Here is a 14718-nt window from a genome sequence, read left to right as displayed (position 1 = left end):
CTGGACGACTGAAGAACCATGTGCAACCCAGTGACACTATCCGGCTAAATAAATAAAACAAAGGCATTTAGTGGTGATTTGTTTTCAGTTAGCATTCATAATATCTCCTCCTGTGTCTGACCTTGAGAAGTTACCCAAAAGTTAATCTTGTGTTGGTTTGATTGCAAGTACTTCACCGGGTCGCTTATATACGAGAAAATAGTCTAAATGTGAGAAAATACAAGTAAATTACTTTTGCATGCAGTGACCCGTCAGTCTGCTAACAAATCTTTCTCTTTAACAGGGGAATCCCACAAGCCTGAATAAGCATTGAAATAATTCTATCTGCCGAATCTAGGTTCTTGGCATAAAGTTTGATTCAATATAAAATAATGTTGTGTTTTGCTGAGATTCCTCTCTTCATTTAACATAATAAATGGGATGGAGGCGTAAACACTGAAATGTTTTACTAGCAAAGAAATTCACTTACCGATAGACCGGGACAGATTTTAAATCTTGTCCGTACTCTGCCGGCAAGCGCCAAATTGAACTAAGCCCTCAGGCTGTGGAGGGAAGCGGACAGTCGACGTTCCGGGTCGGGACCCTTCCTCTGGGCTGTGCCCTGACCAGGTGCTCGCCACAGACCGCTCGGCGCTGCGTGGCACGCATGGCGGCGGTGATGTCCCAGGTACCTCTCGGCGGAGAAAGCGCCCTATCGTTGTGGCGGGGAGCCGAGAACGCAGGCGCCGGAGTCTGGAAGTGACCTCACCAAGGTGGGCGGCGTGGGCGCCGTCGCTGTTCCCGGGCCGGCGGTAGGTCGGGACGAGGGTTTAATCAACGCCGAGGCCGCAGAGCAGCCTCCGGCTCGGGGGGCGGGGAGGGGAAGGGATGTGGGTGTGGGGTTCGGGGGGGGGGTGGGGTGGGGTTGGGGGTGTTGGGGGGTGGGTGAGGGGTGTGGGGTTCGGGGGGTGTGGGGGTTGGGGGGATGTGGGGGGTGGGGTTGGGTGTGTGGGGGGTGGGGTGGGTTGGGGGGTAGTGGGGGGTGGGGGTGAGGTGGAGGTGAGGCGGTGTGGGGGGTGGGGTGGAGGTGGGGGTGTGGGGGGTGGGGTTGGGGGTGTGGGGTGGGTTGGGGGGTAGTGGGGGGGTGGGGTGAGGTGGAGGTGAGGCGGTGTGGGGGTGGGGTGGGGGTGTGGGGGGTGGGGTTGGGGGGTAGTGGGGGGGGTGGGGTGAGGTGGAGGTGAGGCGGTGTGGGGGGTGGGGTGGGGGTGTGGGGTGGGGTGGGTTGGGGGGTAGTGGGGGGTAGTGGGGGGGTGGGTGAGGTGGAGGTGAGGCGGTGTGGGGGGTGGGGTGGGGGGTGGGGTTGGGGGTGTGGGGTGGGGTGGGTTGGGGGGTAGTGGGGGGGTGGGGTGAGGTGGAGGTGAGGCGGTGTGGAGGGTGGGGTGGGGTTGGGGGTGTGGGGGGGTGGGGTGGGTTGGGGGGATGTGGGGTTGTGGTTGGGGGGTGTGGGGGTGGGGTGGGTTGGGGGGTAGTGGGGGGGGGTGGGGGAGGTGGATGTGGGGGGGTGGGGGTTGGGGTGGTGGGGGTGTGGGGGTTGGGGTGGGTTGGGGGGTAGTGGGGGGGTGGGGTGAGGTGGGGTTGGGGGGGTGAGGTGGAGGTGAGGCGGTGTGGGGGGTGGGGTGGGGTTGGGGTGTGTGGGGGTGGGGTTGGGGGTGTGGGGGGTGGGGTGGGGTTGGGGGTGTGGGGGGTGGGGGTGGGGTTGGGGTGTGTGGGGGTGGGGTGGGTTGGGGGTGGGTTGGGGGGGTGGGTTGGGGGTGTGGGGGGTGGGGTGGGTTGGGGGGGTGGGGTGGGGTTGGGGGTGTGGGGGGTGGGTGGGTTGGGGTGGTGGGGGTGTGGGGGTTGGGGTGGGTTGGGGGGTAGTGGGGGGGTGGGGTGAGGTGGGGTTGGGGGGGTGGGGGGTGAGGTGGAGGTGAGGCGGTGTGGGGGGTGGGGTGGGGTTGGGGTGTGTGGGGGTGGGGTGGGGTTGGGGGTGTGGGGGGTGGGGTGGGGTTGGGGGTGTGGGGGGTGGGTGGGTTGGGGGGTAGTGGGGGTGTGGGGGGGTGAGGTGGAGGTGAGGCGGTGTGGGGAGTGGGATGGAGGTGGGGGGTTGTGGGAGGTAGGGTGTGGGGAGGGAGCAACAGACCCACCGCGGCCGTCGCCCCCCGGTGTGAATTGGCAGGTGGTCCCCTCCCGCCCCGGGAGCGGGCGAACGGCCCCGTCCGCTGTGGAGGGGACACCGCGGAGCCGCCAGCCGCCGGTTCAGCGGCCTGCGGAGCGGTTGCGGGAGCGCGGTGGATTCTGGGTAAGGGAGGCCTCCATTGGCGCGGCTGCCAGCGGCTCTCCCCCGGCGGTGCGCAGACCGGTCTGGAAACGCACCCCAGGGGATTGGGAGCCAATCGTCTCTCCGGACCTTGCTGACATCCAAGTGGAGTCGTAGAGTACTGCAGCACAGAAACAGGCCCTTCAGCCCATCTAAGTCCATGCCAGCTTGATCTTCTGCCTGGTCCCATCTACCTGCACCCGGACCATATCCCTCCCATCCACGTACCCATCCAAACTTCTCTTAACTATCACAATTGAACCCGCATCCACCACTTCCGCTGGCAGCTCGTTCCCCACTCCCACCACCCTCTGAGTGAAGTAGTTTTTCCTCACATTCCCCTCATATGTTTCACCTTTCACCCTAAACCTATGTCCTCTAGTTCCAGTCTCACCCAAACTTCCGGGGAAAAGCCTGCATGCATTCACCTTATCTATAGCCTTCATAATTCTGTATACCTCCAGAAGATCTCCTCTCATTCTCTTGCGCTTCAGGGAATTAAGTCCGAACCTATTCAACCTTTCCCTATAACTCAGGTCCTCAAGTCCCGTCAACATCCTTGTAAATTTTCTCTGCAGTCTTTGAAACTTACCGATATCTTTCCTGTAGGTAGGTGACCAGAACTGCACACAATCTTTGAGGAAATGGGTTTAGTTGGGACTGCGATCAATATCAAGGAGCTAAATTTAATTCCCAGTGAATAAAGCCCTCTGATTTATTAATTCAATGAGCCCTGTGGGTTCTTGTCTCAATTAACACCCTATAAAGTCCCAACTTTCTGACAGAGGCAAGAGTGCTGCCAATTACTCACAGCTGACCACAGAGACTCAAGTTATCTCTTCTGAATTGCTATCCTGTACTTAATGCTGACTTCTGTAAACTCCCTTTGCAGGGCAGTATAAAGCACAGGGTTTGTGCATAGGAATTTCAAACCAAACATCATCCCAGATCTGCAGTGTCAGTCAGTGCATCCGCAACTAAATGTCACCGATCTTCAAATATGGAAGAGGAGATGCTTGCCCATTTTATTTCTGATAAGAGGCAGTAAAACTTCACCCCTAAATGAGAGTGTTCTACAGCACTGACTGTGGAAGAGCTTTGGCCAGTTACACAGCAGGAGACACCAGGGAAAATACAAACACATGCTCCGAGAGGTGAAACTTGGAGTGAAGCCAGATAAGTTTTCTTCAAGTCTCTGAAGGAGTGAGCAAATATTTCCCTGATAAAAGTGATACATCAATGTGGGTTGTTGATGCTGGGAATGGAAACAGTTCCCCAGTTCCAGGTGGAAATATAAATCAGGATGAGAGGGACCTTACTTGGTTTTTGTCTGGGAATTAGTTCACTGATTGGTCATCCTGGTGAAAATACTGTAGTCAGCCCACCAATGATCTGGTGCGTTGAGAACACACTAGCACTGGAGACTGGCTGTTCACCTGCTGTGAGGGAGTGAAGGGATTCACTATGTCTTCTGAAATGAGTCCACACCAGCGGGTTCACACCGGGGAGAGGCTGTTCATCTGCTCCGAGTGTGGGAGGGGATTCACTCAGTCGTCTAACTTGCTGAGACACCATCGGGTCCACACTGGGGAGAGGCCGTTCACCTGCTCCATGTGTGGCAATGGATTCACGCTATCGTCCAGCCTGAGGACACATCAGCAACTTCACACTGGGGAGAGGCCATTCACCTGCTCCGAGTGTGGGAGGCGATTCACTCTGTCAGCTCATCTGAGGAGACACCAGCAAGTTCACACTGGGGAGAGACCGTTCACCTGCTCCGAGTGCGGAAAGGGATTCACTCGGTCGTCCAGCCTGATGACGCACCAGCGAGTCCACACTGGGGAGAGGCCGTTCATCTGCTCTGACTGTGGCAGAGGATTCACTCAGTCATCCCACCTGATAACACACCAGCGCCTTCACACCGGCGAGAGGCCGTTCACCTGCCCTGAGTGTGGGAAGGGATTCAATCGATCTTCCGACTTCCTGACTCACCAGCAGGTTCACACCGGGGAGTGGCAGTTCACCTGCTCTGAGTGCGGGAGGGGATTCACTCGGTCGTCCAGTCTGATGAGGCACCAGCGAGTTCACACCGGGGAGAAGCCGTACACCTGCTCCGTGTGCGGGAAGGGATTCACTCGGTCAGCCAACCTGATGACACACCAGCGGGTTCACACCGAGGAGAATATTTAAATCTGTCGTACACTGAATATTTAAATACTTGTTGAAATTTTCATTGTTGCATTGCAGAAACAGCAGTGAGTGACTGCAGGCATTGGACGCTGCTGCCGATCACACCCAGGACTGAACCCTGGGGAATGGGCACGGCTGGGGATTGTTCTGCTGACGTTAGTGACCCCTGTAAGTTCAAGTTCTACTTTATTGTCAGTCACCCATATGCTGTAAAACACATGGAGGGACGAAATGTAATTTCCCCCAGACTCTCACAACAGAGGACATACATAGAACAGAGGACGTACAATAAATACAGACAGAAAAGTTGCGCAAGCACAAATACTGCAAAAAATGGTGTTTACAGGATACAAAATTAGTGCAGGGTGAGTGCAAAACCGAGTTGGACGAAGAAAATCCAGAACTCAGTGTGTTGCACTGAATGTATAAACATGCTCAGCAGCAGCCAAAGTTCTTACAGGCCGTTGTAGCTGGGCTGGAGTGTAATATTCTGGATCTGCTCTCTTTGACAGACAGTGTTTCAGGCCCTCAGTGTCTCCGCTTCACGCAGAGAGGCCATTCGGCCCAGCTGCTCCCTGCTCCACACCAGACTCCTGCCCTCACACCCTGAAGGAGTATTATTGTATCTCTTTTCCCCCTCTGTTCACTCCGCTTCCCATTAAATCCATCCCTGCTGTTCACCTCAAAGCGTAAGTCAGTTTATTATTGTCACATGCACTGAGGTACAGTGAAAAACTTTGTTTTGCATGCCGTCCATACAGGTCATTTCATCACATCAGTGCATCAAAGTAGTACAAAGGAAAACAACAGCTGTGCAGAATATAGTATTACAGTTACGGAGAAAGTGCAGGCAGACAATAAGGTGCAAGGTAGATTGTGAGGTGAAGAGTCCATTTTATTGTACTTGGGGACAGTTCAACAGCGGGATAGAAGCCGTCCCTGAGCCTGGTCGTACGCGCTTTCAGGCTTTGATATCTTCTGCTTGATAGGAGGGGGGAGAAAAGAGGATGACCCGGGTGGGTGAGGTCTTTGATTATGCCGGCTGCTTCACCGAGGCAGCGAGAGGTGTAGGTGGAGTCCGGGGATGGGAGGCTGTTTTCTGTGATGTGCTGGGCTGTGTCCATAACTCTCTGCAGTTTCTTGCAGCCCTGGGCAGAGCAGTTGCTGTACCAAGCCGTGATGCATCCAGATAGGATGCTTTCTATGATGCATCGATAAAAGTTGGTGAGGGTCAATGAGGACGTGCCGAATCTCTTTAGCCTCCTGAGGAAGTAGAGGCGCTGGTGAGCTTTCTTTGCTGTGGCGTCTACGTGGTTGGACCAGGACAGGCTGTTGGTAATGTTGACTCCTGGTAACCTGAAGCTCTCAACACTCTCGACCTCAGTACCATTGATGTAGACAGGTGCATGTGCACCACCCCCTCTCCTGAAGTCAATGACCAGCTCTTTTGATTTGCTGACATTGAGGAAAAGGTTGTTGTCATGACACCATTCCACTGAGCTCTCTATCTCCTGCCTGTACTCCAACTCATCATTATTTAGAACATAGAACACTCCAACACACTACAGGCCCTTTGGCCCACAATGTTGTGCCGACATTTTATCCTGCTCTAAGATCTCTCTAACCCTTCCCTCCCACATAGCCCCCTATTTTTCTATCATTCATGTGTCTATCGAAGAATCTCTTAAATGTCCCTGATGTATCTGCCCCCACAACCTCTGCCGGCAGTGCGTTCCACGCACCAACCACTCTCTGTGTAAAAAAAAAACTACCCCTGACATCCCCCTTATACCTTCCTCCAATCACCTTAAAATGATGTCCCCTCATGTTAGCCATTTGTGATATGGCCCACTACGGTGGTATCATCTGCAAACTTGCAGATGGAGTTAGAGCAGAATCTGGCCACACAGCTGTGAGCGTACAGGGAGTAGAGTAGAGGGCTGAGGACGCAGCCTCGTGGGGCACCAGTGTTGAGAATAATCGTGCCAGAGGTATTGCTGCCTATCCTCACTGATTGCGGTCTGCTGGTCAGGAAGTCAAGGATCCAGTTGCAAATGGAGGTGTTGGGTCCTAGATCTAGGAGTTTGGAGATGAGTTTTCTTGGAATTATGGTACTGAAGGCGGAGCTGTAGTCAATAAGTAGTAGCCCACCACTCCCCGTGGTGACAGGTTCCACACTGTCCCTGCTCTGTGGGTGAAGAGGTTTCCCCTGAATTCCCCGTGGGACTTTCTGTACACTGAAGAACAAGACGAGAGATCACCGCGGTCTGTATTCCTCAACTCTCTGGGGACAGGGGAGAGTTGAGTGAGTTTTCAGCTGTTTCTCCTCCTTCCTCTTCTTACAGGATAAGGGGCCGGTCATTTAAAACTGAGGTGTGTAGAAATTTGTTCTCTCAGAGGGCAGTGAATCTCTGGAATTCTCTGCCTCGAAGGAGGCCGGATCATTAGATACATCTTAGGTGGAGATTGATTATACAGTATATTTGAAAGATCAAGGTATTAAAAGCAATTGGCAAACGGCACAGTAGGAGGAGTTCAGACACAGAGTCAGAGAGTTGCACAGCACAGAAACAGGCCCTTCGGCCCAACTCCACCATACTGACCAAGATGTCTATCTGAGCTGGTCGCATTTGGTATTGGTATTGGTTTATTATTGTCACTTGTACCGAGGTACAGTGAAAAACCTGTCTTGCATACTGATCGTACAGGTCAATTCATTACACAGTGCAGTTACATTGAGTTAGTACAGAGTGCATTGAGGTAGTACAGGTAAAAACAATAACAGTACAGAGTAAAGTGTCACAGCTACAGAGAAAGGGCAGTGCAATAAGGTGCAAGGTCACAACAAGGTAGATCGTGAGGTCAGAGTCCATCTCATTGTATAAGGGAACTGTTCAATAGTCTTATCACAGTGGGGTAGAAGCTGTCCTTAAGTCTGGTGGTACGTGCCCTCAGGCTCCTGTATCTTCTACCCAATGGAAGAGGAGAGGAGAGATTTGCCTGTGTCTGCCCCCATATCCCTCTCAAACTGTTCTATCCATGTTCCTGTCCAAATGTCTTTTAAACAATATAATGGTCCCCTCCTCTGCAGCTTCCTCTGGCAGCTTGTACCATATATCCACCACCTCTGTATGGAAAAAGATCCCCCACAGTGCCTTTTAAATCTTTCCCCTCTCACCTTCAATCTCTGTTCTCTAGTTTCAGACTCCCCTACCTGTGACTATCCACCTTATCTGCACCCCATGAGCCTGTACACCTTCACGTAGTCACCTCTCAGCCTCCTGCGCTCCAGGGAAAACAGTCCCAGCCTACTCAGCTCTCCTTGTAACTCAAGCCCTCCAGTCACGGTAACATCCCCGTGAATCTTTCTGCACCCTTTACAGAGTTGAGGCCGGCACAGATCAGCCGTGATCTTATTGAATGGTGGGGCAGGCTTGAGGTGCCTGATGGCTGACTCCTGCTCCTGTTTTCTTGTTTTCTTTGCAGGCAGTCCCTTAGGACTGAGAATGACTTGTTTCCACTCCAGTTTTACGAGTTCCGGGGTGGATCATGAGGGCAAGGTGGGAACTGCAGGCGCAACTGTTTACTCCCAACACTGGAGGTCGAAAAGGCTGGAGAAAGCAAGCTGGTGGGTCACAGCATTACGGGGACATTAAACAGGGCGGTGGGGGTGGGGTCTGCTCTGATGGATGTGACGTCTGAGAGCAGGGGGAGGGCCCGTCAGGTGTCTGCACAATGGACCGTGGTCAGAAACCAGAGGGGGATCAGCACATGGCAGGGGTCGGGGTCTGGGGCGAACGGTGGGAGGGAGGGCCCATGACTGGGGAGGGAGTTGTGACCATAGCAACAAGACGTGCAGCCCATTGAGGCCAGTTCCCCAATTCAGGAAGGCCCCGACTGATCCTGTACCTCATCCATTGTCTGCCTGATCCCCACGTCCCCCATTTCACAATGTCCAAGAATACCTCCATTTTCTCCCTGCGTACACTCAGTTGAGAGTTCCAAAGGTTTGCGATCTTCTTTGTCTCTGCTCATCTCCCCCCAGCAGCTCTCCAACCTTCACTCTCCCTTCCCCTCACCTCACTCCTTCTGCCTCTCATTTTCTTCCTCTCTCTCTCTGTCTATGTCTCTCTATGTCTCTTTCTCCCTCATGTCTGTCTCTGTCTCTCATGTCTCTCTGTCTCTCTCTCTCTGTCTCTCTCTCTCTGTCTCTCTCTCTCTCTCTGTCTCTCTCTCTCTGTCTCTCTCTCGGTCTCTCTGTCTGTCTCTGTCTCTCTCTCTCTCTGTGTCTCTCTCTAGGTACAAGGGGGGATGTCAGAGGTTTTTTTTCACACAGAGAGTGGTGGGTACGTGGAACATTTAAGAGACTTAGATAGACACATGAAGGATAGAGCAATGGAGGGCGATGTGGGAGGGAAGGGTTAGATCTTAGAGGAGGATAAAATGTCAGCACAACATTGTGGGCTGAAGGGCCTGTACTGTGCTGTAACGTTCTCTGTTCTCTCTCTCTCTCTCTCTCTCTCCCCCTCTCTCGCTCTCATTTTCTCTCTCTCTCTCTCCCCCTCTCTCGCTCTCATTTTCTTTCTCTCTCTCTCTCGCTCTCATTTTCTCTCTCTCTCTCGCTCTCATTCTCTCTCGCTCTCTCTCTCTCGCTCTCATTTTCTCTCTCTCTCGCTCTCATTCTCTCTCGCTCTCTCTCTCTCTTGCTCTCATTTTCTCTCTCTCTCTCTCATTCTCTCTCGCTCTCTCTCTCGCTCTCATTTTCTCTCTCTCTCTCGTTCTCTCTTGCTCTCTCTCTCGCTCTCATTTTCTCTCTCTCTCTCTCTCGCTCTCTCTCTCGCTCTCTCTTGCTCTCATTCTCTCTCTCTCTCTCTCTCTCTCGCTCTCCATCATCCACCTGCCACTGTCTCCCAACTTCACCACCACCCCCCCGGCGCAACCTGCCTGTCATCTTTCACCCCTCCTCCGTCCACCAATCACCTTGGACTCCAGTCTCGCCCCTCCCCCCTCTCCTCTCTATACCAGCCAGCTCCTCTCTCCACTTCTCAGTCCTGCTGCAGGGTTTCGACCCGAAACGTCGACAGTTCCTTTCCTCCCACGGATGCTGCCCGACCCGCTGAGTTCCCCCAGCAGATCGTTTGTTGCTCCAGATTCCAGCGTCTGGAGTCTCCTGCGTCTCCCTTATCCTGAGAGCCTGGCCCCCTTCAACACTCTGGAACTGCATCTAGTCTCTGTGATCCGTTCTGTTTCAATCTTTTTATTAATTTTCAAATTAATACAGATTAATACACATAACATCGGTAATTATACACGTAATATAAAGAGATCAGGAGGACAATCATGACATATATATGGTCATAAAGAATAAAAAATATATTCTAGGCCCCATGGTTTCTTAGTAAACGAATATATTATGAAAAAAATCAAACAGAAAAAGAAGATTTATTATATAAAAAAACCAAATCGAAAAAAATTTTAAGTAATAAAACGAAACAAACTAAAAAAAACATTTCAAAAGAAAACAAAATTGGACTGATATTTCTCGATGAACAAAGAGCGTTAAGATGTCTTCAAATCCGCTCCTCTAGTCTCTGTGATCCTGATGAAGAAAAGTCCGATCAGTCCCACTCCACGCTCTTTCTTAATTTGTCTTGTGACCATTTCCTTTTGTGTCCAATTTTCTTCCGAACCTTCCCGTCGAATCTGCTTCCACTGTCCCACCAGACAAGGCGTCCCAGCTCACAACTCACTGAGTGCAAAGCAGCTCTCCTCAGTCTCCCTGGTGTTTTTCCTCAATATTCGAAGTCAAATTAAAATTAACGGTACACTTTGGAAGGACAAACTCCAAGGCAGAGTACAAAGTTGATGGCAGGATTCTGGGTAGTGTGGAGGAGCAGAGGGATCTGGGGGTCCATATCCCCAGATCACTGGAAGTTGCCACACAGGTGGATAGGGTGGTTAAGAAAGCTTATGGGATGTTAGCTTTCATAAGTCGTGGGATCGAGTTTAAGGCCCCCGAGTTCATGATGCAGCTTTACAAAACACTGGTTAGACCACACTTGGAGTACTGTGTCCAGTTCTGGTCGCCTCATTATAGGAAGGATGTGGAAGCTTTGGAAAGGGTGCAGAGGAGATTTACCAGGATGCTGCCTGGTTTAGAGAGTATGCATTATGAGGAGAGACTAAGGTAGCTAAGGCTTTACTCTTTGGAGAGGAGGATGAGAGGGGACATGATAGAGGTGTACAAAATATTAAGAGGAATAAGTAGAGTGAACAGCCAGCGCCTCTTTCCCAGGGCACCAATGCTCAATACAAGAGGGCATGGCTTTAAAGTAATGGGTGGGAAGTTCAAGGGAGACATCAGAAGAAGATTTTTTACCCAGAGAGTGGTTGGTGCATGGAATGTGCTGCCCGGGGCGGTGGTGGAGGCGGGTGCATCAGTCAAAGTCAAGAGATTGCTAGATAAGCATATGGAGGAATTTAAAATGAAGGGATATGTGGGGGGGAAGGGGTTAGATAGTCTTAGGCGAGGCTTAAAGGTCGGCACAACATTGTGGGCCGAAGGGCCTGTATTGTGCTGTACTGTTCTATGATTCTATGAAAATTTTAAATCACTGAACTGCGGCAGGTTCAGAGGTGATTTAGAGAAGGCCAATGGAATGTTTGCCCTGATTGCAATGGGGTTGGGGTACAGAAGTGGGAAATCTTGCTGGGCCACAGTGAGGACATGCCCGGAGTACTGTGAATAATTCTGGTTCCCCCTACAACAGGAAAGATCATTGGAGGTGATTCAGAGAAGGTTCACTGGGATGATCCCGGTGTGTAAGGGTTGCCCTATGAGGAAAGAAACCGGTTGGCACCCTCCTTATTAAAGTTGCGAAGAATGAGAGGTAGATCTAATTGAAACATCTCTGAACTTTGGGAGACTCAGTGGGGTAAATGCTGAGAGGATATTTCTTCTGATCATAGAATCATAGAACAGTACAGCACGATACAGGACCTTCAGCCCACAATGTTGCGCCGACCTTTAAACCTCGCCGAAGACTATCTAACCCCTTCCTCCCACATATCCCTCTATTTTAAATTCCTCCATATGCTTATCTAGCGATCTCTTGAATTTGACCAATGTACCTACCTCCACCACCACCCCAGGCAGCACATTCCATGCCCCAACCACTCTCTGGGTAAAAAACCTTACTCTGATATCTCCCTTGAACTTCCCACCCATCACCTTAAAGCCATGCCCTCTTGTATTGAGCGTTGGTGCCCTGGGAAAGAGGTGCTGGCTGTCCACTCTATCTATTCCTCTTAATATCTTGTACTCCTCTATCATGTCTCCCCTCATCCCCCTCTCCAAAGAGTAAAGCCCAAGCTCCCTCAGTCTCTCCAAACCAGGCAGCATCCTGGTAAATCTCCTCTGCACCCTTTCCAAAGCTTCCACATCCTTCCTATAATGAGGTGGCCAGAACTGGACACAGTACTCTAAGTGTGGTCTAACCAGAGTTTTGTAAAGCTGCATCATTACCTCGCGGCTCCTAAACTCGATCCCACGACTTATGAAAGCTAACATCCCATAAGCTTTCTTAACTACCCTATCCACCTGTGAGGCAACTTTCAGTGATCTGTGGATATGAACCCCCAGATCCCCCTGCTCCTCTACACTGCCCAGAATCCTGCCATTAACCTTGTACTCTGAAGGGAGAGTCCAGAATCCGAGGGGAGTGGTCTGAGAATAAAGGTGCACCCAGTGGTGCCCTGTTAAACGGTATCTCAAGACCAGAGAGACCTGGGGGGGGGGGGGGGCAATCTCCACAAATCTCTGAAGGTGCCGGGGCAAGGTAACGGGAGGGTGGGGGCTGACACAGCCAGTCGTGATCCTTGGCTTTAGGAAATGTAAAGGTCTTGCGTTTATGAAGATCCCTTCACCACCTCAGGATGCTGTACGACACCTTGCAGCTGGTAAAAATCCTTCCGAGGTGTGGTCGCAGCGGGAAGGGAGGCAGTGAGTCTGTGCACAGCAAGATCTCACAACAGCATTGTGACTGTAACCAGGCAACCTGCTTCGGGGTTGCTGAGTGAAGGAAAGTTGCAGGAATGTAAAAATCATGGCAGCAAGTTTTTGTTCAAACATATTAATTAGTAAAAAAAAAATCCAGTTAAAGCCACATTAAACTGCTACCAACTAATCAAAAATGTAAATATTCAGTGAAGTTTTTTTTAAAAAAGGATAAAACCTTAGCTAAGCGTCACTTTTTAATGTTGTGACCTAATTTCATTGAATTATTTCAAACTGATTTGTTGCGTCAGTAGTAAGGAAGGCAAATGCAATGTTAGTATTCACTTTGAGAGGACTAGAATATAAAAGCAAGGATGTAATGCTGAGGCTTTATAAGGCGTTGGTCAGACCACATTTGGAGTATTGTGAGCAGTTTTGGGCCCCATATCTGAGGAAGGATGTGCTGGCATTGGAGAGGGTCCAGAGGTGATAAGATTTCTATATTGGTCACATGTGCATCGAAACACACAGTGAAATACATCTTTTTGTGTAGAGTGTGCTGGGGGGCAGCCCGCAAGTGTCGCCACGCTTCCGGCACCAACAGAGCACACCCACAACTTCCTAACCCGTACGTCTTTGGGATGTGGGAGGAAGCCGGAGCACCCGGAGGAAACCCACGCAGACACGGGGAGAACGTACAAACTCCTTACAGACAGCGGCTGGAATTGAACCCGGGTCGCTGGCGCTGTAATAGCGTTACGCTAACCGCTACACTACCGTGTTTGCCTATGAGAATGATCTGGAGGATGAAAGGAGCGTTTGATGGCTCTGGGCCTGTACTCCTGGGGTTTAGAAAGATCAGGGGGGATCTCATTGAAACCTACCGAATATTGAAAGGCCTGGATAGAGTGGACATGGAGAGGATGTTTCCAGTAGTGAGAGAGTCTAGGACCAGGGGGCACAGCCTCAGAATAGAAGGACGTCCCTTTAGAACAGAGATGAGGAGGAATTTCTTTAGCCAGAGGGTGGTGAATCTGTGGAATTCATTGCCACAGACAGCTGTGGAGGCCAAGTCATTGGGTATATTTAAAGCGGAGGTTGATAGGTTCTTGATCAGTAAGGGCGTCAAAGGTTATGGGGAGAAGGCAGGGCAATAGGGTTGAGAAGAAAAATAAATCAGCCATGATCGAATGGCGGAACAGACTCGATGGGCCGAATGGCCTAATTCTACTCCTATGCCTTATGGTCTTTTGGAATTAGACCACGTTAGATCAGTGTAAATTGTATTGAGTCCCTTGGGGGGAGTAAATTACGGAATCGATGGTCAGTCCCTGGCCAGTTTCCCATTCTCTCTTCTCCCGTCTCCCATCTGGTAGAAGATATAGGAGCCTGAGGGCACGTACCACCAGGCTCAAGGACAGCTTCTACCCCACTGTGATAAGACTGTTGAACGGTTCCCTTATACGATGAGATGGACTCTGACCTCACGATCTACCTTGTTGTGACCTTGCACCTTATTGCACTGCACTTTCTCTGTAGCTGTGACACTTTACTCTGTACTGTTATTGTTTTTACCTGTGCTACCTCCATGAACTCTGTACTAACTCAATGTAACTGCACTGTGTAATGAATTGACCTGTACAATCAGTGTGCAAGACCCGTTTTTCACTGGACCTCGGTACAAGTGACAATAATAAACCAACACCAATACCAAACCCAGCAACGAGGCAGCGCATGGTCTGGCTCGGCTTCATTCACTCTCCTGGGAATGGGGGGTCAGGGAGCCGAGCTTCTGTTGGGAACTAAAGACGACGGCTTCAGTCTTTCCCTTGATTCGATTGTACAAAGTCTCTACTGATCTGACATTGGGCGTTGGCTGAACAGTGTGACAGATCCGGGACAGTGAAGTGGTCCAGAGATGTTGGAGGGGTAGAGCCGAGAGTCATCAGGGGACACGTGGAACCTGGTTTTTGTGTCTTCTGATGCGGTCGCTCAGGAGCAGCGTGTGGATTGGAAGCAGAGGAGGGAGAAATGTGGATCTCTGCAGAACTCCAGAGTGATGGTGTCGGAGCGGCGAGAGAAACTGTTGCAGGTGGTCCTGAGGAGATGATACCATCATTAAGATTTCAACCCAGAAGCACAGGTCCAATCAGCTGTTAGAGGAAAGGGAGAAGGGGGAAGTAGACCACAGTCAAGG

The 14718-nt window shown here is 51.2% G+C and overlaps 1 protein-coding gene across 2 annotated transcripts; it reads left to right on the top strand.

Moving 5' to 3' along the window:
- Nucleotides 1-770: 770 nt before the first annotated feature.
- Nucleotides 771-14376, top strand: LOC127576590 (zinc finger protein 239-like). 2 transcript variants are annotated; one of them, XM_052027161.1, is made up of 4 exons: nucleotides 771-791; nucleotides 3228-4473; nucleotides 8012-8153; nucleotides 13075-14376. In XM_052027161.1, exons 2-3 carry the CDS (start codon nucleotides 3800-3802, stop codon nucleotides 8076-8078), a joined length of 741 nt encoding a protein of 246 aa, XP_051883121.1. In that variant the 5' UTR covers nucleotides 771-791; nucleotides 3228-3799; the 3' UTR covers nucleotides 8079-8153; nucleotides 13075-14376. The 2 variants fall into 2 exon arrangements, with proteins under 2 accessions (XP_051883121.1, XP_051883122.1); XM_052027162.1 differs by lacking the exon at nucleotides 13075-14376 and adding an exon at nucleotides 5672-5808 and having other exon boundaries at nucleotides 3228-4693; nucleotides 8012-8137.
- The last annotated feature ends 342 nt before the right edge of the window (nucleotides 14377-14718 follow it).

This window comes from Pristis pectinata, chromosome 12 (genome assembly GCF_009764475.1).
Source record: "Pristis pectinata isolate sPriPec2 chromosome 12, sPriPec2.1.pri, whole genome shotgun sequence".
Taxonomy (NCBI): Eukaryota; Metazoa; Chordata; class Chondrichthyes; order Rhinopristiformes; family Pristidae; genus Pristis; species Pristis pectinata.
The sequence above is the reverse complement of the archived record's forward strand: the minus strand, read 5'-3'. Positions and strand labels throughout refer to the sequence as shown.